Source organism: Passer montanus, unplaced genomic scaffold (genome assembly GCF_014805655.1).
Source record: "Passer montanus isolate IOZ18808 unplaced genomic scaffold, ASM1480565v1 scaffold5, whole genome shotgun sequence".
NCBI classification, from domain to species: Eukaryota; Metazoa; Chordata; class Aves; order Passeriformes; family Passeridae; genus Passer; species Passer montanus.
The window spans coordinates 6,610,045-6,632,631 of NW_024369929.1; the positions used below are offsets into that span (position 1 = coordinate 6,610,045).

General features: G+C 43.6%; 1 protein-coding gene and 1 long non-coding RNA gene across 2 annotated transcripts in view; one reads left to right on the forward strand and one right to left on the reverse strand.

The window, feature by feature from the left end:
- Positions 1-73: 73 nt before the first annotated feature.
- The window catches only part of TNFAIP8L3 (TNF alpha induced protein 8 like 3), a 44,784-nt gene continuing 22,270 nt past the window's right edge, over positions 74-22,587 (reverse strand). Inside the window, exon 2 of the mRNA XM_039722749.1 lies at positions 74-3,082. Within this exon, the coding sequence (XP_039578683.1) occupies positions 2,520-3,082 (563 nt within the window). The 3' untranslated portion in view covers positions 74-2,519. The remainder of the gene's footprint in view (positions 3,083-22,587) is intronic.
- Positions 7,587-15,065, forward strand: LOC120508822. The gene is made up of 3 exons (XR_005629096.1): positions 7,587-7,651; positions 14,545-14,691; positions 14,897-15,065. It is a non-coding gene; the product is annotated as an uncharacterized LOC120508822 (long non-coding RNA).

Below are 22,587 nucleotides of genomic sequence, written 5' to 3' on the forward strand. Positions count from 1 at the left end.
CTGTGGTACCTGCTCTTTGTGCTTGGGATACAATAGAGGTGGTAGGATAAATAAATCAAAAGGAAACAAAAAGGGCAGTAATCACACATTTTTAATCCACAAATGTGATAATACATAATATATTTAAGGTGACCTGAACATTGCCCATATTTTAGCAATGTTTTTACATACCAAGCTACAAGTACAAAAGTAAACAATGAATATACAGGATATGCAAGTATGAGAAATACTTGAAAACATATCTTTCCTTAAGGCTACTCAGATTATTTTTAAATAAAACAACAGATGTTCAACTGGTGTGTTTAAAATACCAGAATCTGAATATTGATACTTGAAACACACAAAAAGTCACAAATACAGGATATCCCTTTCCTTTAGACATCTTGAATGTTGAATAATCTTTTTCTGGCCTTAAAAGAAGAACTTAAATTTGTTTGCCACAAATGAAACACACAAAATCTGACATGTGCACTGGGACAGGAGCATTGGATACAAGAAATACAGTTCAAAAGCATCAGTTGACAAGTACATGCCTGGAAGAAATGCAAGTAAGGATGCATGTAAATATGGCTCTGCAATGGCTGAACTTGCAACCCCAAATGTTGCTGTTTCATTTCTGTGTTGCAAAGGAGTCGTCCATCTTCATTGCCACTAAATCTACTTTTAATGGTTAAAGGAAATACGAGGGGGAAATTTACACCTTTAAAAACTGTTCTACCAATGTCTTTAATTTTTACTGTGCTTCAAATGAGTTCTGCTGGGAGCAGGTAAAAATCCATCTAGGACAACCCAAGTATATGACCTGGGTGTGTGTATTCTCAACTGTATAAAGGTATGACAGTAAAAACTGTTGTTACAAGAGATAAAATATAGTTATTCTGGGGTGAGGAAAGGCAGAAGGATAATAAGAATTTTGAACAGTTTTCTCTTAATACCACAGTATTCAAGAATTTATTTAAATGAGAGACTTTTTTTTGTTTTTTCCTAAAGTAATGAGTGTTCAACCTGTAAGCTTCCCTTAGAGAGGAATGGCTTTCAAATATATTTTCTTGTCTTTGTGAACTTTCAGATATGTGCATCTCTCTATTATAGTATGCAAGATATGGAAGGTATTACCCCCAGATGATGGCACTGTCTGCTCTCTGTGTCTGCTGAAAGGAGAGGGCTCCTGATACTGCACTGTCAGGAGACAGAGATGAGTCTGGAGGATCAGATGGAGAGGACAAGGAGAGGAGAGATTTCTGAACATGTGTTTTTCACTCTGGATCAGTCTCCACCTAGCCAGGTTCTGCAAGTGGCAGCCAGAGCATCCGCTCTGCTCCACACTCCCTGTGTCCAACCATGACTGCACAAAACCCACTCTTTCTTGGCAAAATATTTTCAGTTTGAAGACATCGCTATATCTTGTTTCAAAAAACCACAGAAAATTCACTGAAAACATTCTGAAAACTCACTCGAGAAACTCACCAGAGTCACTAAGGCTGTTCTGTTTTGACAGCTGTGGATATGCTACACTTGGAGGCACTGCACGAATAGTGGATGGGGTTCCTTTGTACCCCACCTCTGATTTACTGTAGGCACAAATGTCATGGGTACATTAAACCAAGAGTATTATCTAGGCTGAATATTTTGAGGATCAGGGATGTAAATGTTGGTGTCTCAGGCGTGCTGCTCCTCACAAGGGCAATTTCAAAATCTTCACAAAGAGTATTTTGTTCCGTCAGGCAGAACAGTAAGAGCAGCACATCCTTCAGTCTGAACTCACCTGCTGTTACCCAATAGACAAGCCCTGAGAGCAGGAGAGCTGCTCTACTACTTTATCTGCCTTTGAGTTTGAACCACTGAGCTGCTTGTCAAATTAAAATGAAATCTCCTCTCTGTTGTTAGCAGGTATAAAACTAAACTGATGAAACTGTTGCTTCACAGAATGGTTATTTCAATTTTCTCCTGCTTGTATGATTTGTTACTCTCTTATTAGGTTTATATACCATGTAAAATCAGAGATGTTTTCTCACATTGATTCCTGATCCTTTTGAAAGGAGTGAACTTAATCCATTACAGCCCTACTTTCTGTCAAAGCCTTTTCAGTTAGCATGGAAATAATAAAAATATATGCACCAAGGGCCTTGGGGGTAAATTCCATGTATTGCTCTTGCCTTCATCTGTCTATTTTTACATAGCCATGCATCTGAGTTTACTTTCTGTTCACATGTTCAGCCTTGAACACAAAGCTAGCGAGATCATGGTGAATAGCAATCTGTGTCTGAACAATAGATACCAGCAGCCTTGTTCACTCTGCTCCTTGAGAAAGACTGAGTTATCTGAACAGAGCATTAAAATCAATAGCTTTCTGATTTAAGTTTTCCACTTCATCACGAGCCTGGTGAGCACCTTCTGGGCCCTGCAGGGGATTGGAGTAAGACTGATGGGAAGGAAGCTTGCTTGCCTACCATGGCTTAGGAAGGGTGGCCAGTTCTAGAGAGAAGTTTTTGGTTGTTTTCTTGCCTTCGAGCGCAGTTTCAGAGAACCTTCTCATCGAGCAGTTTGTTGATGCCGTTGCAGATCTTTTTGAGGTAGGGCCGGCAGTCCCCGTCCAGGCTGTAGAGGGCAGACAGAAACTCCACGTCCGCAAAGTGGTTGAAGACGTGGTTGATGCGCCCGTGGGAGCGCGCCGTCAGGTGCCGCCCTACGAGTTCGTGCACGAGCTCTTTGCACTCGTTCAGCAGTTCCGCCAGCACGTTCCTGTCAAAGGTGTACTCCACCTCGTAGAAGCTGACGATTGTCATGGCAGTTTGGTTCAGCTTCTTCCTGAACTTGTCTACGATCTCCAGCTCTTCCTGGTTGAACTGGTTGTTTCGATAGAGGATGCCGATTTTTATGGCCACCTTGATCAGGTCTTTCATGATTTTATGGGCTTCCTTTTTGTTTCTGGTGTGCTCCTTTGTTACTTTGTACAGCTCGTCGAAGATTTCGCTGCTTGTGTCATCGATTAGCATGTTAGCCATGGTTTTGGTTGCCATTTTACTCAGGATCTTTTTCTGGGCTTGCAGCGCAAGATTCTTGGAGCTGAAATAATCGGGACCTGGTTTGGGAAAGAAAAAAAAGGGGAAATGTTAATTTTATTTGGTGAATTATTTTTGCAATCAGTTAAGAAAAGCAGTACCTCCATGCTTAACTGAGACCTTGCCACGTGTCACTGACCAGAACAGTCACCACTGCACTCTTGCCAGGTATCCTTTGGGTTCCACACACCCGTGTTTCAGGTCTTGCAGCCACTTTATTTTGCTTGCAAATAAAGAACAGAATATTCTGGCAGGGGATATATATGCTGATTCTGTGATAGTAATTTAATTTTGTAGTTCAGTATGAAAGCTTTCTTGGCAGAGAAATCTGCTGAGATGTTGTGGTTGAAATAATACATGAAGTATCAGAGACAAGAAAAAAGATACAGTGACAAGCAGTATATGAACCTTCAGAGTTACACTCTGGTCATTGGGAGGCACTGTTGTTCCGTGGTAAGGGTAAGCAGATTCACAAGAATGCATCTATTTTGCCTTAATCTGTAGTATCAATGCCTTACCCTTTTGTTATCAATTTGCAAAATTATAGAATACGACTTTTATAAAATGTTGGTGCCTCAGGGTATGCAGCTCCTGACAGATAAAAATATCTGAGCTATTTACTCTATATTTAGCAAACAAATTTTGTATTTTTTGTCTTTTACTCCTATCTGCACATTTCACTCAGCAGAGCACCCAAACACGTGGCTACTGCTGGGCTTTATCTCATGAACTTCTGTGATTCTTCAAGATTAATTTGACCTTCCTCTGTTCTTCACATTAATGTTGGCTTTTAACCGATCCTCTGTGGACAAAGCAAAGGAAATATGGATATGAAATAACTGTCCAGGTTGGTACTGGGGCAGCAAAGCCTCTGCTGGATCAAAGGCACTTTGCCACTGCAGCCAGGTGGTGAAGAGGGTGTGTGTCTGGGGGGGACAGCCAGTGAGCTCTGAGGGATGGCACAGTGGCCTCTTTGTTCCCAGACACCTTCCTTGCCTTTCCCTGACATCTCCCTCAGCCTGTGCTCCTGCAGAGGAGGTGCCTTGTGTCCCTGCCAGCTGGGGACCTCGCTCTGCTCACCAGGACACCAGAGCCTCAGCTGCTCCCAGGGGATGGAGGTAACCACGTCCTTCACCAGCTGCTGGGAAATCGAACCACTAAGAGATGAAAAATGACAATACAAATCAAATCTTCCAGTACTTATTCAATTGTGGGGCCTGAGTGAGTCTTTAAGCTGATGAGGTGAGGTCCAAGGCCCTTTCCAGCCTTCAGCACACGAGTGTTGTCACTTCCCTGTGCTCCTTACACCCTCACACCAGGAAAAAGGGGTGCTGGCTGCCAGTGCTCACTTGGAGTAAGTAACACTGAATTTAAAGTCCTCTTTTTAATTCTGATTTTCAAGTTGGCTGGAATATTAAAGTTGTCATCTTTGTGTGCCACAGCTGTACCGCTGAGCAATGTTAAAGAGTAACATTTAATTTCAACTGAACCACCACCTGGAAAAAATAATTCAATGTGCTTAAAAGAATTGCCTGTCATTTGGAGAGAAAATTGTGGGGCTGAGCTGCTGTCTGGAGGAAATAGGAAAAACTGTGATTTAATCTAGAAATGATAAAACCAGGATGAAAGAATTCTTTCACTTAGCAGTACGTGGGCATATAAATAGTATCCGTGATGAGTAATTATGTGCATTTGACACACTGAAATGGGAGATTGTTAGTGTCTGTTTCTGTAGTGAGTGCTTGCTATTAATCAACTGGAGACTGTTGATCAGCACCTGGTTTGATCAAAAGCTGCAAATAATTGCAGTGGATTTTTAGGATATTAATTTTACTGAAGTTCACGACACTTCAGCCTCGTGTCCCTTTGCCCAGGTGAGAGCCCAGCTGAGTCCTTTGTGCCTGGCCCTGCTGCAGGGCAGCTCTGCAGAGCTGCTGCAGCTCTGTGCTGGAAGCAAAGCCAGCAGCTGGGTGAGTGAAACATCCCATCCCACACCCTGGGGGGGTCTGGCACCAGCAGAGCCACCAGCACCTTAAATACAGACACATGCAGCTTCCCTCCCTCCTGTGTGATCTCTGAGACAAAGCTGGATTTTAAATTCGCACATAAAAGCTTCTAATGAACTTTTCAGAAGGGGAGTGTCTGGCACAGAAAATAAAGTGTGATCTATGTTTGTGTGCCCCAAGTTCCGTCTCTTATCCACAAAACTGGGCAGCGTGACCTTCAAGCATGGGTCTCTTTCCCGGGACACCCCTGGGTCTGGTAGCTCAGACAATGATACCAGAGCTCCCAGTGAAAGGTGCAGGCTGTGAAAAGCACAGCACAGCTGGAAACCATCAGGCCAAGTTTAACTCAAGGCTGGAATGCTTTTCCACAGTGAGTCCCAAGTGTGGGATCTACTACTTAATAGCACGAGACTGAGCTCCTCTTCATCTTTCTAAAAGTAAAATAAAGAAATGTATTATTGCACTGCTGCTGTGGCTCCCTCCCCACTTTGTGCTCCTGCCTCTCCATCCCATCCTCCCATGGCATCTGCAGCCCCCAGCCACGGCAGCCCTCAGAAACCAGGCAGACCCAAATCCCCTGGGCACCCAAATCCCCTGGGCACGCTCTTTCCCCTGGCTCCCTCCATGGCCCGTGCTGCTCTCTGTGCTGCAGGAGCTGGCAGTGGCTTTCACCACCGGGGCTGCCATGGGCTTTATCCCACTCAGCCCTGCCAGGCAGAAGAGGTTCCAGAGGGCACAGGCAGAGCCTGGTGGGGCACAGATTGTTGTGCACTGTGGTGTCTGTTGAATACAGAAGCTGCCAGGGTCCCTGCAGCAGGTCAGGAGCTGCTGCCAAGCTCCGGAGGAGGTGAAGGGCAGCACCCACCTGCCCCAGAGCTGCGTGCCAGGACCCTGGCATGGGCACTCTGCAGAGCCCTGGCATGGCCTGCAGTGCCCAGCTCCTGCTGCAGCCAGCCCGTGTGTGTGGGATGAAGGGGAGAAGGCAGCCAGCAGCCCACTTGTGATCCAGACAGCGGCGTGGGGGCTGCTCACAGAGGGCTGGGCTCGGCTTTGCTTTGGTTCTGGGTGTGCGCAGCTTTGCAGCAGCATCTGCTGGAGAGGGAGAGAAGCTGTTTGGATTGATTGTTTGGATTCCTGCCTCCAGAATCACACTGTGCTCAGACACCCAGGTGACGCCTTGCCTTTCAAAGATCACAAGTGGTTAGCCACATGATTACATTCAGGCTTTCGTGGGGACAGCATGTTTACCGTGGCAGCCTTTTCTTACTGCAGCACATTGCTCACTACACAAAATACATCTTCACCTCCTACATACAGCAATTCTATTTTCTGCTTTCTTTCATACAGCAAAACAAATCAGCAACGACATTATAGATGCTATTAGCTTTCAGGAACATTTCACCAAGGCTAAAAATGAAAAACCACCCTCCAAGCATGCTGCTTTGTTGGGTAGTGATTAGCTTCCATTATAGAAAATCTGACATCTTAGTTTTTACTAAAGAAAGGGCCAGTTCTGCTTCAGATCTGCTCTCACCTTCTCTCTGTCATCTAGAGAGCTGTGTATGATAAAAGCTGTTTAAAAAGCTCCTTGTGGTGGGATTGATCCTACAGCAATCTCCCATCCTTCTGGAAGTGCAGCTCTCCAGCCCTGTTTCCCCTGCTGTGGTGCCCAGGGAGGGGTGCCCAGCTGTGGGCAGGAGGACGGGGAGAGGGTTACCAGGACACCACTCCCCACCACTGACCACCCAGCTCCTGGCATGCAGTGCTGAACACGACAAAGATGTCTCACATCCACCAAACTTAATAACATGATTGCTTAATAACAGAGTTGCTTAATAACAGAAGTGCAGAAAAAGTTTGGCAACTCCAGAGAGCGGATGTAAGAGTTTTATATTTTAGGAGATTTTGAGACTAACATGCAAGAACATCTGTAATATTCTCCAAACATTTTGATTGCAGATGGCTGTACCAAGTACAAAATGGTCAGAACTAAATGCTCAGCAATACTATTTTTATGTAAATCTGCATTCAGCTGCTCTGTACAAAACACATGGCAAATCCACTCAACCAGAAGATGCTCCCACTATGGTGAGGAGGGAGAATGGTCAACATTTGCTGGGAGCAATTATGAGGATATGGAAACCAGCCTCCTGAACAATGAATCCATTTCCCCCAGAGTCAGCCACTTAGTCAAAGCCATGACACCATTTTGCAGCCAAGATATTTTCTGCCCTGGCTAATGGCTGAAAGCTGAGTTGAAGGAACTCCGGAGGGAGTGTGGCTTCACCACAGAAATGGAGAGAAGAGGGTTTCTGTGGAGCTTGCCCAGTGTATTTTTGATTGTATCAAAATTTCACCTGACACTGGGAGCTGTTACCCCAGTGCCTGCTGCAGCTCGTCCTGGTAATCACTGACCTCAGCCATTGGCTTCACCTGCTCCAAGTGAGACACACGTGGAGCTTTGCCTGATTTTCCACTGCACTGGGTGTGACCCCAGCTCAAAGCAGTCAGGGTGGTTGTGCTTTCCAGCCAAGGAGTGCACGTGGTGGAGCTACTGAGCAGGCTTGAGAGCATCCTGGAGAGGTGAGTTGAGCTGTTTTAAATTAAAGGTCTGAGCTAAAATCATGAAGAGGCTGCAGGTCTGAAGAGGGTTCCTGCAGCTTGGCAGGAATGGGAGGTGATGGGAACCAGAAAGGTTCCCTGCATCTGTGCTCCAGCTGTACTGGAAGTGTGCAAAGGGCTGAATCTGAACTGAACAAGACAGAAATGTGTAGGAAAGTAAAGATGATGAAGAGGCTGAAATATTTTTAATACTCCTGAATCTTCACTTTTAAAATGCAACTTCTGCAGCAAAAGACAGGCTTCAAGGAGTCAGCAGTGCTGCTGGAAACGTGGGCATCCCTCCAGCTGCTAGCATTTGCTCAGGCTTGTGGGACATGGACCAAGGCAAGGGCCAGGCACACTGTCAGAGTCTGTACAGTGTGAGGTGGCTGGGTTGTGAAAGCTGCAGAAATGTGCTGTTTTAGTGACTTGTGTGACCCAGTTTGAATGCATCTGTGTACTTTAACTTAGCGATATACCTACCCCTGAACCTGGAGAGTCTGGGAATGGCAAGGAGGCAGCTGGATTGTAAAACTCTTGCAGTGGATATCTGAATGGTTAATCCAGTGCTGCTGCTGGTGTTGATAATTTACTGTTCCTTTATAACCTAAAGATTTTCCTGTATGGGCTCCTTTTCTTGACAAAAATACAAAAAAAAATCTAGTTGCTTAATTTCCATCATTCAGGCAGAATGTTAGATGAAATGAGCTGCAAATGTGTGTGTTTTATTTATCCATCAAGTCTTACCTGCATGTTATAGGATTGATTAGAAATGTGAACTGCAGGACTTAGGATTTCAATGTAGCTCTAAAAGCAGGAAGGAAAAAAAGTCCACTGAAGCCACTTGTAGTGAAGTGTTTTAGTCCTGAGCAGCCCAGGCACGAGCTCTGAGTGTGTGTATTACTCTTGGACAGCCACAGCATCACTGCAGAAGAAACATTCAGTGTTTCCAGTAACTTTAAGCCAAGAAATCAAATAGAGCAGATGGAATACATCAGCTTTCAGGGAGGGCCAATTTAAACACGTGTAAGCACCAGGGGCCCAGTGCTCAAACTTTAACACTTCTAAATTGTTACTGTGAGCATAAAAGGGTTGCTCATATCCGCAGTGGAACAGGAGATTACAGACTGATAATTATATGATCCTGGGAGAATGTACCAGTACCCAAACGTCTGAAAGCAGAACTTGGACATGATGGAAAGGGCAGCAGCAGCCCTGTACAGAGGAAATATGACTGAATGGAAAAAAAGACCATTTTTCCTTTCAGTGCTTTAGATGAGCAGTAACTATGCCACAAAAACAGCCCAGTCTGGGAACCTGGGGACTGGAGATTCCAGTGGACAGTCTTATTTCTGCTGCTGGTTTGTATCTGGCAGCTTTTCTAGTGCTTTATTGTTGCTGCATACTGGAGCTGCCTTTCAATACCTGGAGGAGGTGGTGGAAGGCTGGGGGGCCCCTTCTGTAAAGAGAAGAGAAGTGAGAGTGAGTGGACAGACTGCTGTCCTCTGGGTAATGCCTCCAGGAGCCTGTCCAGGGGAGAAGAGCTCAGCTGCAGCTGCCACCAGCTCTGATGGAGTTGCCAAAGAAGGATCTGGCTGAGTTTTGCTCCTGCTGCCCCTGGTAGCTGGCTGGGAACTGAGCTGCACTGCTTGCTGCTCTCCTGGGTCTGGAAGCAGTAGCTGGCAAGTGGTGTGTGGTGACAGCACTGTCCCAGAGCTGAGCCTGGCTCACAGGGGGGAAACCCTCCCAGGCACTCCCTGGAATATATGGCACAGCTGGCAGCAGGCTGGGATTTTGTATGGCTGCTGTTTGACATTACAAATGAGACATTGTGCTTGGTCATATCCTGCAAACTCACATCCAGCCTTGGGAGAGGAAACCACTCCTTGCCAGAGGGGCTGTGAGGATCATCTCTGCCCCTGTGTCCCACAAAGGGCTGGACCAGGCAGCAGCTGCTTTGGTCAGGGCCCAGCCCTGCTCCAGCTGGGCACAGGCAAGCAGCAGACACCTCTCTGAAAGTGGCCATTACTAAAGCTTTTCATTTTATTAATCTGATAATGTAAATCAGAACCAAAGCCTAAACCAGGTTCAGGCAATGGTGTCTTTGTAGGGTGACTTTCAAGAGTACATTTTCATAGGGGGAAGCTCTGCCAAGGCAGCAAACACATCTGGTTAGGTCCTGGCAGCTGGCAGTGACTGATGCAGAGCTCACAGAGCAGCCTGAGGTACCCCCAAGGTGTGAGCAAGGCTTTGCTCTCAAGTGAACTGCTCAGGAGTTAAAGTCTATTTGCCAGGAGTGATAGTAAAATACCAGGGTGTTTGGGTTTCTGAGCTTTGCTATACAACTAAAAGAGGTTTGGATAAACTGACCACTGTATTTTATAAACAGATTTAAAGTCTTTTGATGTCAGTTTATGTTCATGTCAAAATACAGTGCAAAGAGTGAGCAGCCCTGTCCCAGAAAAAGCTTGTTTAGCTCTGCCTGACACTGCCAGACAAAAAGGTTCCCCACTGAGAGCAGAGTTTTGACAAGAGGAGATTGGTTACCACCCCTTGCAACAACCTATTGATCCTGCTCTTCTTTTGAGACAGGTGTTTATGACCATATTAATGTGGGTTTTTTAAAACGCTAGTTTTACTCTAAAAGACTTCTTTTGACCAAACACTACAGCCAGATCTTATTTAAGCATGGGTAGCTCACCAACCCTAGCAGCCCATGCCTTGGTGGCCCTCAGGGACATCTTTAATTGGTCAGGAGTTTTTGGCCTTCAAACTGTCCGTGAAGTGTTTTTTCCCCAATATAGGATCTCCAGAAAATCTTGGGCAGGAACTATTGGAGAATTTAACTTCAGTCTCTGAAACATTTTGTGTTTTATGTCCTTTGCCTTTCCCACGATTACCACATTTATTACACTGTCCTTTCTAGAAGACACAGCAGGAAAAAAAGAAGCTATCATGGGGGCTGTGTGGCAAAAATACCCAATTAGTTAAATAATTATTATCTCTATAGGAAAATTATGCTTGTTTTAATGTCTGGCCATGTAATTTTCACAACAGGATTGTAATGAGTTCTTTGATATGTGCTAAGGGGCTGTTTATTGCTTAGAAGGGACAGAGGCTCTTGGGGAATATCAGGCATATAGTGAATGATAAACAATTATCTTGTTAAGGAATGAAGGCTTGTAGGCTTCTTTGAAAGGATTCAGCCATTATGTTCTTCCACACTAAGGTAACAATTATCCAGGAAAGAAAGGATTTTCTTGTTTGTCACAGAGACTTAAAAGCCACGTGAAACCTTTGAAGATCTTGCAGCTGTCCTGTTTTATCCAGATGCAATTGTGGTAGCAGCTTCTCTCTGTCAATGATCTGTAGAACCTGCTTGCAGTGGTTCCAGACTGGCAGATTTGTTCTGAACAAGAACTTGAAAAGCTGTTTGAACGTTGTGACACTTGCACAGGTCTTGGGGGCTTTTGGTCCAGTTTCATGAATGACTGGAATCCTTGATGAGGGTGTGTGTGGTTTTCATGTATTCTTTTATCCTCTCCTCTGGCAGGCTGAGGGAGAGAGGAAGGCTGCGGAGGCATCTGTGCTTTTGTGGGCTTGGTGCTTGGCAGTTAGCGCAGGCACCACTCCTGGTTAAGGGGAGGGTCAGATTCCCTGGGCTGCTGCAGCTCAAATGCTTTCTATTCCTTCCAAAGGAGTCTCTTTAGCATGCAGGAGCTGGTTGTTCCCAGTAGGAACAAAATAATATGCTGTTAGTAAAGCAAGGCCCATCAATATCGGCCCTAAATATTAAACAAGGCCTCTGTGCAATCTGGGTGCTTTAAATAGTTAAAGTGCAGCTATGAAACAAGCCACTGGGTACTGCTTCACCAACTGCTATTTTTTTCCCCACCCATTTCTCATCCTCTCAGGAAGAAAATGTTGAGGGTTTATTTTTGTGCCTTCAAATTGCTTGCTGTTGCACTAAACTGCTCTTTCTCCGGAGATAAAACATCCTTGCCTTTTACATAGAATAATTCTATTTTTGACTCTAATATATTAAGAATGGCATGAAAAATAACCACGTCTATGCTCTAGGGATGTACAAAATTCCACGAGAAAGCAGGCAATTGGGACCCCCAGGGTAGCTGGTCTGAAGATGCTGTGAAACTGAGATGCCATTTCTCTGTAGCTTAACTGAAAGAATGTGGGAAGGGGGAAGTATTTCTGCTAAACCAGGTCAAGGTGAACCAACTCCAAAGAACCCAGGCCAGGATGCAGCTGCAGCAGGTGTCCAGCTGCTGCTGACCAAGAGGCTGTGAGCTGAGCCACGTCCAGAGGGGGAGGATGGAGCAGCAGCTCCATCCCTGCAGGGCCATCCCGGACACGGATGCTCCAGGCTGTGGGACGAGGCAGGCTGCACAACTGCAATCCACTCTGCTTCTGTGGCTCTTCTCTTGGGTTTTAAAAACAGGCAAAAGCCCTGACAGCAGCACTGTGTCTGCTCTGCTTGCAGTGCTTCAAGCAGTGGCCCAGTGGGAGCTGGCTGGGCTGGGTCACACCTGAGAGGGTCTGTGGAAATGGGAAGAGGCCAGGGGAGTGCAGGGGAAAGACAGGCTGCTGAAGCTTGATAGGAGTTAATGGCATCTGTGCATCTGGCAAAAGAGGGAGATACTTTTTTATGGACATTGTGTGCTATTGTTTTCCTGATTTGGTATTTGGTTGCTTGACCACTTGGTTTTGAATTAAGGTGATGGATGGAAGGGGAATAAACCAGTGCCAGATATCAGGTGCAGCTGGAAAAACATACTGTTGGTCCCTAAAAAAAAAGGCCAGAGGAGCTGTTAATTTCCACATTTAATTCCAACCATGCTTCCAAACTCTGTTTATACCAGAGAACAAAGCCAAACAAGGGGAGGGTGAAGAGGACAATAATGGCAAGAAATGTCTGACAGCAGTTCACTTTCCTAAGTCAGGAGCAGACACTGTAGACTGATCACAACATGTTTAAAACTATTAAGGAAAGAAGGTTTCCTTAACCTTTGCATAGGCTATTTATTGTCTAATTTTTATTCACTGCATATGTGTTTTGGGGGAGTTAATTAAAAAAAAATATTTTGAAGCTGCTGATTAGTGCTCACAGCTCTGGAAGAGGAGGGCTCCCATTTGGAGCTGCTGTTTAACAGTGCACAGAGAGGCACAGCTGTGGCTGTCTTACAGCTGGGAGGGTAGCACTGTGATGTGAGTGTCACTAAGGAAAAAAAAGACATCAAACCTGCTCCAACATGAGAGTCTGGTATGGGCATAAGGGAGCTTTAAGTGAGGCTTATTCTATGATGGACTGATGTTCCTTAACTGATGAAACAAAAAAGAACCTAAAAAAACCCAAACCCCAACCCTCTCCTCAATACAAAAAACTCAACCCTTAACCAAACAGAAAATCCCACTCAAAACCCCAACCCAGAACTACTCCTAGAAGAGGCTTTGCAGATGTGTGTGTCTATTACAAAAGCAAGAGTTTTCTGAACCCTCCCCTTAGTGATATTGTCTGTGTCACAGAATCATTGCTTACAAGGTATGTGGGTGCACTTGTCTCTGTATTTATAACAGTTTTCACTCCCTCCATGAATGCAGAGGCCTGGAGTTGTAAAGGCATCTAATTTATCACTGACTGCAGTCCAAAATTTTAGCTCCTATTCTGAGAATGTGCAGGAGGTAAAAAAGGACTTAAACAGATTTGGAAGAGTTGATGCAACTTGTGAAGTCCTTTGGGGTAAAGAAGATGCTCTGGATTAATTCCTGGCTCCCACTGCAAGGACTCTCCTCAAGCCTTGCAGAGCATCCCCTGCTCCCTGTGCCCAGTGCTGTGTCCACTGCAGGGTGGGACAGCAGCAGCATTTCTGAGCCAGGTGTTGAACTGTTGCACTTTCAGCAGGTTTCAGGTGCAGACCTGAGCTCCAACGTGGCAGTGAGGCTTTCTCTGCTGCCTGAAGCAGTTTTGCTCCATCCAGCCCCAATTAATTGTTGATTGTGCTGCAGCTTTATGAGCCCAGCACAATACCAGATGGGAATGTTGCTTATGCAAGTTCATGAAAGACCTAAGGGTACCCTTCCTTTCTGAGCAAGAGCTGCTGATAATATCAGTTTCTGAATGATGCCTGCTCTGGTTTCTTTTAACTCATTTGAAGTTTTTGGGCTTTCTTTAACAATTTCCTTACAGACTTCTAACAGACAATCTCACTGTGGCCCTGCTGAAACAAACCCTGCTTGCTGTTTGGTTATAACAACCAGGATTGATATTGCAGAATCCACCTACAGTGAGTTAGTTCAGTGGTATAGTTATAAATGAACTAGTGGTGTTAAAAGTTTAAGAGAAAATTTATTCTTAAATATCATCAGCTTCTCCTTGCTGACAAGCAAATGAGTAAATTCCTTTTCCTTGTAGTTTAGGCATTTTCCCCCTCCAACAAAGAGTAGATTAAGCCTGTGCTATACTGGAACAGTTGCCCACAAATGAGCATTGGAGCTCTGCACACCTTTACAAGAAAATCTGACCTCAACATGTCAATATCCTCAATGCAGGGTGAAACCAATGCCTTGTTTTCTGTCTGAAGGCACTAGAAAAGTATTTGTTAACAACAGCAAAGCTGAAACTGAAAGGACAGAAGATGTGACTACTTAGAAGAAGAATTTGCTGTTTAGTGTTATTCCCCAAAGAGGGCAACAAAACTAGAAGTCTCCATTTACATATTATTTTGAACAATGCTTTACTGTTTGCCTGGTTATTCAAAGGAAAAGGAAAGACATTTTTATGGTTGCAGAACTTTAGGCTGTGTAGAATTCTTGAGTAACTTTATTTTCCCTTTTTTGTTTCTTCTTCCCCCTGTCCCTAGAGGATTAGTTGCTGGGGAGATGGCCAACCCAGATTCTAAGTGGAAAACTCCTGAACAAAGGAAAAACTAATGCTGGTCAATGCAGCTGGGATTCATCACACTCTCCATCTCTTACAAGTTTTTGTGCATCTGATTGGGGATTTATTGGTAGGAACATGTTGCCTTATGCCTCAGATGTGATCTATAACCTTGTTTTCCTTAAAAATGAAGTCTGATTTGGACCGGATTTATTGGTAGGAACACGTTGCCTTATGCCTCAGATGTGATCTATACTTGTTTTCCTTAAAAATGAAGTCTGATTTGGACTTTAATATATTCTTTGTGTGATCTGCTCTGCACTGCTTGTCTACAGTGTCAGGTCAAGATGCACAAAACACTAGGAATGAATAAGTGATGAATTCCATCCCTGTGGAAAAAAGGACACAATCTATCTATTCCACTTGAACCAGACCACCTGCTGGATTCTCCACACTTGTCCTTGGCAATCCTGCCACAAGGAATGACCACTGTGAAAAACTTAGTCTAGCCTAATGAAAGCTGAGCCATACACTACAAGCAAAAGATTATTTCCTTTGGAAGGACAGAAAACCTGGGAAGGTAGAACTGCAGGTCAATTCTGTTCCTCCTTGGATTAAAATTTGAATATTATCTGCCAAAACTTATCATGTCTTATTGTCTTACACCAATGAAAGAAAAAATTCTGTGTTTATACCAGGAAAAAAAAAAAAAAGAGGAGAAACCTGACAACTGGTGATGGTTTCCTTGTTATGGGTTTAAAGTAAACTGCTAAGCATGGTATCAGTATCTTCACAGTGAGGTAAGTGACCCATGCAGCATAAACAACACCTGACAGTCAGAGCTCCTGCAGAGGATAAACACTAATGAAGATAATCTGGTTTTGTGCTTTCACCTTGTTCATGCATGCCAGGAGGGAAATACTGATAACAGGGATGCTTTTGCTGTCATCAGTCTCTAATAACACTGTAACAGCAGTGGCTGTAACCACCCATGGTGCTGAAGTTCACTCGGAGTACAATTCTTTATTTCAGGAAAGCAGAAATGGGGAAGATGCTGGAAAAGTGCTGAAATGGTCAAGACAGTTCTTAGAAGATCTGTTTCATTATTGTGAGGCATGTGAGTGACAGCAATGTGTTGTGTGGGGGTTTATATATATATGTGTGTGTGTGTATATATATCTGTATGTATGCACATGTATTATCCTCATTACATAACACTGCAGCTCCAAGGAGTCAGGACTGAATTTGCATAGGAAAAAGCCAAAACCCACTGCCTTTGCATTACCTAGAGAAAAGCCTGACAGGACAAGCCTCAACAACAGACACAGACAATGTGCCATCCCTGATGGTTCCAGTTCTGTGAAATCTCTGAGCACACAGGCACTGGGCTGGTTTGTGGTGATGCCCACACGTGCACAGAGAGCATCCAGCAGCGATGCAGAGTGGAGCCTCTGAGCGCAGCAGTGACACTGGAGAGGCTCCACGAGAGCTGACCCTGGCCCAGGCTGGTGCTCAGAGAAAGCCCTGCAGCTCAGCCCACTCGCTGCTATCACCTGGCTGCCCCAGCAGAGCTGCTGCTGAGGGAACAGCAGAGCCCCACGGCCCTGAGGAGCGCTGGGCTCACCAGCAGCAGCTCGTGCCACCCCAACAACTGACACTTCTGAAGGGACTCTGGTCAGTGCAGCCCCTTCTTGATCTTGAGCATGGCTTTTTAGTGTCTGTGGTACCTGCTGAAGAAGCAGAGGCACTGGCCTCTTACTTCTCCTTCTGGAGCCATTTTAAGCATAGGCAGCTTCTTGAGGCTGACCAAGAAAGCTTCCAAAGGTGAGTTTAGATCCACGTTATCTTTCCTGGGATTGACAAGGTATTCAAAGACTGAACACCAGCAGCCACCTGAGGGAAAATACTGCTTACTTTCCTCTTGCTCTTTGTAGGACTTGGTAAATCCTTCTTTCCTAGAGAATTAATCTTGCCTTTCTTAGTCCTGCTGAGGACACAGGGCTCAGTGCTCTTTCTGCCTGAAGAACTGTGACAAAATCCAAATTCTTGCTGTGCTCTCATCAGTCCTGTAGGAACAAATCAGATTTTGCCCGATCCTATGTTTCCCATTCAACTTCTTATACAACAAAGGAAAGTGTTAATTCCTTTCATGAAGGGGGATTTGAGCAGTTCTGGCATGTCCTGCTGCAGATGGGCAATCCCCAGAGAGGACTTGGTCAGGCAGGGATGGGCCAGATTGCCTGGAGCCCAGTTCTCATGACTGGCCCAGCTCCCTTTAGTGAGGGGTCTAGCAACCCCCATCACACACTTGGCCAGAGAAATAAGATTCCCATGCTCCTGCTTTTGTAGGGTTTGGATTTTCCTGCAACAAGGTCTATCTGTAGTTCCTGCTGGTGCTCCAGCCGTTGCCATAGCATAACCCAGGGACATTCACATGGAAGTACACAAGAAATGAGCAGAAAGCAGAGAGCCTTTGATCAAATGAGACATTTCTATGCTTTTAAATGGAGATAGGAGCCTTACAAAGGAATGACTGGATATGTGTAATTCATTACTATTATTTCATAACCACAATAATCTTGAGATTCCTATGGGTTTGCACCAAAAAGGCTAGAGAGTGATAATCCAGTGTTTGAGCTCTGAATACAGGTATTGCTCACAGGGAATAAACTGCTGGCAGGAACACTTCAATAAACTCTATCATCAAGCTGAATGATACTTTAAAATAATTGTTTAACTTTTACTAACAGCCATTATTACTTTAATGAAGTTTCCCAGGATGCTTTAAACCAAGAGAGAATGTTTGCAGTCCTGTGCATAGAGACACCACACATTACATATTCAACAGGAAAGGTCTGGCAGAGGAGCCCTTTTGTTTATTCTTATTTCCTTTTAACCAATGCTAAACTGAGCTCCTAGTCTCATGCTGTTAAGCCCCACACTTCAGTATAGCTGAAGCTTCCCTTGGCAAATAACTGAGCAGCAATTTAACCCAGTGAGCCTCACCTTAGTGAGCTGGATTTGCTGCCAAAGAGAGCTGGCCTGCTTTTCTTTTTTAGGTTTTCCCCCCCCCTTTTCCCCACCCAAGTCTATTCAAATAGTTTCTTTTGCAGCAATCTGTTCTCCTCCTCTGGGCCTGATGCTGTTGCTGAGGTCCCCTTGGCATGGAGCTCTTCAGCCTCTGCTCATCTGCATTTCTTCAGCCCCTGCCAGCCTTGGTCCCTCCCTCCCCACTGGTCTCTCAGGGCTTGTTCCAGGAGCAGCTGTCTGTCCTTCCTCCATGCCTAAAGCCAGAAGGTGCTTTGCCACGTGCCACTTTTCAGTATTTTCTCCCCAAATACTCCCATGCTTACAGAGAAAGCACACGCAGCAGCTTTAGCTTTTTGGCTGCGTAACAACCAATGCCAAATATGTCTGTGATAAAACTGCATTTTCTCATGGCAAATGGGCTCCCCAGTGAACCTCTCAGACTCCCCACTGTCTGAGCTCTCATTAAGTCCAGCCCAGTGGTGGTAGGGTAATGTTGCTTCAGTGGACATTTATTTGACTTTAATACACACCAAACTGCTTGTGGAAAGCTTTTGTCAAAAAGTAAAACTCCAGATCCCAGAACTCTGTCTCTTATCTAGTGAGAGATTGCCTATAAATCCAAGTAGCATGTTGGAGATTGCAAAATTTCTGACAAATGGAGAGTGGGGTAAAAATAAGAAAGTCAGCTGTCATTGTGTGTGTTCTGGTCCCATGTTCATGCTCGTGGCTGGCTGATGCAATTTCTTCTTGGAACTCACACAAAGGATCCATCCCAAGACAGCAGCTGAAGAAGGATTTGTATCCAGTGACTTTTGGTTCAGTGAGACCATTAATGCTCTGAACACAAGTCTATAAATGTGATGATATGCCACGGTTTATTCAGGGCAGCTCTGAGTTTCTTAATCAAGATGGTTTTAATAATGATACTGCTTTGGAAACTGGTCAAATGGAACCTGATAAATCTCCTTAACAACCTGATGGGTATGGTTTGTAAAATTCTAGAGATGCTTGACAATTGTACAGCAATCTGCATTGTTCCAGAATAAAACTTGGTCCAACACTATAAAAAGAATGTAGCATATTTTAATATTCTAAAAGTGTACACTTGGATGTCTTAGTTTGGGCATTCCTGTAGTGGCTACTTCTAATACAATTAAATTGCTTTCTTATTTTACTTTTACCCATACAAGTTCTTTATTTTACAGTCAATGAAACTATATGCATTTGGAGGCAGCTTTTTTCCGTTTTCTTTTCACAGAGAAATTTACAAAAATTGAAATATATGGCCAAGATGTTGTAGTAAGAAAAAGTTATCTGCTCAGATAAGCTACAGAAAACCAAATGTTTAAAGAAAATACTTGCCTTTTTTTCACAAAGGTGAAGAAAATACTGCCTTGTGGAGGAACATTTGCTATATGGGGATTTGCCTCTGAAATAGCTGGGGATCTCAAAGGTTGCATATGAACAAGATTTAGGACTTCATTCTACTTCCCTTTGCATAGATAAGAATTATTTTGCTATATTGAGAGTTTCATGAAAGAAAGTCTTTACTGATGTAAGTGGTAATGGCCTAAAGTGGCCAAATAAAATGATGATGTCACATATGATGACACAGAGCTTTCTTTTTCCATGATGTACTTAGGTTTGACTCAACCACTTCTCATCCAAAACTTACTTAATCTCCAGCAGGTCCTCTTTCCTAATTCCTTTAGAGGGGAACTCACTATTTAAAGGGGACATATCCCAATCAACCATTATATATTTTTGGGTGCACTTCACCATCTTTCTCAGAATGCATTTTGGTACAAGATATTTGGTGTTATCGTTCTGATTTCCCACAGCTACCAGAGCACAACCCTGCATTGCACAGTGGCTCCAGTCTGAATTAATGTCTTGAATTTAAAAAGTATGTGTCTCATACTCAGGCTCTCACCCTCCTCACTGGGGACTGAATCAGCAAATAAGACAAGGACTATTTTCTGGTTTCTTTTAGTCATGTTTATTTTTCACTAAGACAATTTCTCAGAGAACAAGCTGAAATCTTACTGTGTCTGCTCTTTCCTCATTTTTTCCCTCACCACAAAATAATAGAATATTCTTTCCATCTGGAATATTGGGATATAAATTATTTATGTCAACGGCTACATTTAGGAGTGACTTTCAATGGTATTATCTTTGCTTCAGAAGCGAAGAGACCACAGGCACAGGTCAGTAAAGCAGTAAAGGAAAAAACAGCTTCAGAGACAGGAATGGAGAAATGTGTGCAGTGGATGCTTTAAAGCCCCTGGAGTTTTGGAGTATAATAGGCTTATTCCACCAAACTGTAATGATTTGTAAGGTCTCTGAAACTCTTAATTCTATGTCATTTCTTGGCTGTCATTTTTATCACACAGGCTAATTACTGTATTTTGGTTAAATATGGGCAACTATAATCACCCTCTTTTCTTCCAGTCCTGCTTGTGCAATCTTTCTTTGTCAAACAAGGAAAATGGACTTTCATCTTCAAAGGTTTGCGTGGGACCTTTAAAAGATTCCATGCAAAAAGTTTCCTCTGATTCCTTGCAGAGTTTGCAGGGTCACATTGCAGCACTCCCATGAATGAGCCCCAGAGAGTGAAGCTGCTGGGGCTGCTTTCCCTAATTGAGATGTGCAGAAATGAACTGAACACTCTGAGTGTAAGTGGAACAAAGGTCCTGTGTGGACTTTCTTGAGGCAAGTGCAGCGCGGACCTTTTTGTGTAAGTGGATCTTTTGAGGTCCTATGACAGGCTGTGAGGGGTTGGTCACACCAGCAAAGCCACCCCCACGCAAAAATATAAAACCCTTATCCCCTGAACAGCTGCCAGAAGGAGCCTTTTCTCCTCAGCCAGTCCTGAGTGAGGCACTGAAGTGGGAAGAAGTGAATGAAAAGACGTTTCGTCCCCCACTGCCAGAGAGCAGCCCTGAGAAGAGAGCTTTTCAGCTGTACCCTGGTTGGAATGGCTGCAGGCTCAGGGGACTCCCTGTTGCCAGCCTTGGCACCTTGCTGATTTTCAGCACTATTTGTTACTTTTTTAAAACCCAAAGCCAGTTGAAACTAATGAAAACACGCTTCCTTAACAGCCAGGGATTTCGCAGCCAAGCGCTGCTTAAACTTTCTAATGTAAATAGCTTTGTCATTTTATAGGGTATGTTCTGAGTTAAATGAGCAGACCTTACTGGGAAATTGAATTAAAAAATATTGATTTCCCCCCTTCCTCATATCTTTCCAAATATGTCCTTAATTTTTGCCTATTCTAAGGTGACCCTGTTCATGCAATCTAATGTTTAATAGCTATATTGAATAATATCCCAGAGATGAGTCACAGCATGGCTGAAATTTGCACTGAAGTCATAAAAAAACATAACCCCTGAATCAAAAATTATTTGTGGTCTTTCCTATATCCTCTGTCCCTAGGTACAGAATCAGCCTCTGAAAAGGTTTGCTTTTCTTCAAAATAAGCTAAATCCTCTGGTGTACACCAGCACAGTTCCACCTGTGCTGGCACACTGGTCCAGTTCTACACCCAGAGAGGGAGCACTCCCCTCATCAGATTTATTTTTATTAGGTTGACTGAAGAACAATACTCACTCTGCACCTAATGAGACTTAAGACTGGACAAATATTACAGCTTTATCTACTTATGCAGTTGAGAACAGGGAAAATCACAAGTTCCAAACTGTCTCTGGCATTCATATAAGCTGGAATTCTTAAGCTATTTTGACAGAAAATGTTGGCTGGCTGAAATATTGTTGGAAGTGCATGTATTTTTCCTGAAATCCCTAGTGATTTCCTGTCAATCTCCCAGGTTTTCAGCTCTTTCTTCTTGAGTCTGCCATTTGAGTTAGCCTTGCTGCACAGATTTGGGCTGAAAAAGTGAATTGTTCCCCCATGCAGCTCAGCTCAGCCCTCCTCTTCAGACTAAGAGAGCTGACACTGACCTTGGTAATGTAGACTTGGTGTCTTTTTGTAAAAAAATCCCAAACAAAACCATAAAAAATACCCAGAAAAAAAATTATATGCATAGATGTGTTACACAAATATATTTTTTTTTCAGGAAATTTTTCATTCTCAGTGACAATGCAGCACCATTAGATTTTGCAGTGCAAAGACTGCCTTTTAATCAAATCTGATCTTGCATACACTTATGTAGATCTCCCTAATGGTAATTTCATCTCTGTGACACCATAGGACTGGCAATACTAATTATTTCAGCATGTTATTATTGTTTCAGTTGTTATTGTTACCTGCTGTCCAAAGCCTTTGTCATTTCATACAACAGCGAATGCATTTATTGTGATATCCTATTTCTAAAATATACAACAGAAAAATTATTGTTATCATAAAATGTTCTAAATGTATGAAGCATAAAGGGAACAACCCTATTTCTCATACACATTGAAGGGTTAAGTCACATACTTTGGGAGCACTGTCGCTTATTAAAAAATTATTTACGAGTTGAATTGTATCACTCCTAAATATATAAAGAGTTGGGATGGCTTCCAGCAATTACTGAAGAAGCCAGCCAAGTGATGCTTTCCAATTAAATCAGGCTGAATTGTTTGTTTTTTTCTTTTTTAACTTCTCAGTATCCTGTGTTCTTGCCTCTGTTTTTTCATGACTCAGACAATGCATTAACCTCGTGCAAGTGAAGTCTCACACGTCTCCTCTTTGCTCTCCTTTCATGTGCAGGAGGTGTCTCTGTAGGTACCCCCTACATGAAAGGTGTCTTTCTTGTCCATGTAAGTGCTGCTGCTGGTGCTTCAGTCCTTGCTTTTATTTAGAAGCAGTTGTTATACAAAGCTTCAAAGCTTTTAACTTCAGATAGCTTAGTTATATTTGTAATGTTCAATCTTTGATAATGGCTGTGTTAAAAAACCTGAGTAAAGAGTGCAGCACTGACTTCCATAGCTGTGCCTGTGCAGTTCAGCTTATAGAAAGAGACAGATGAAAGTCCATGATGTCTAATTTATTGGAG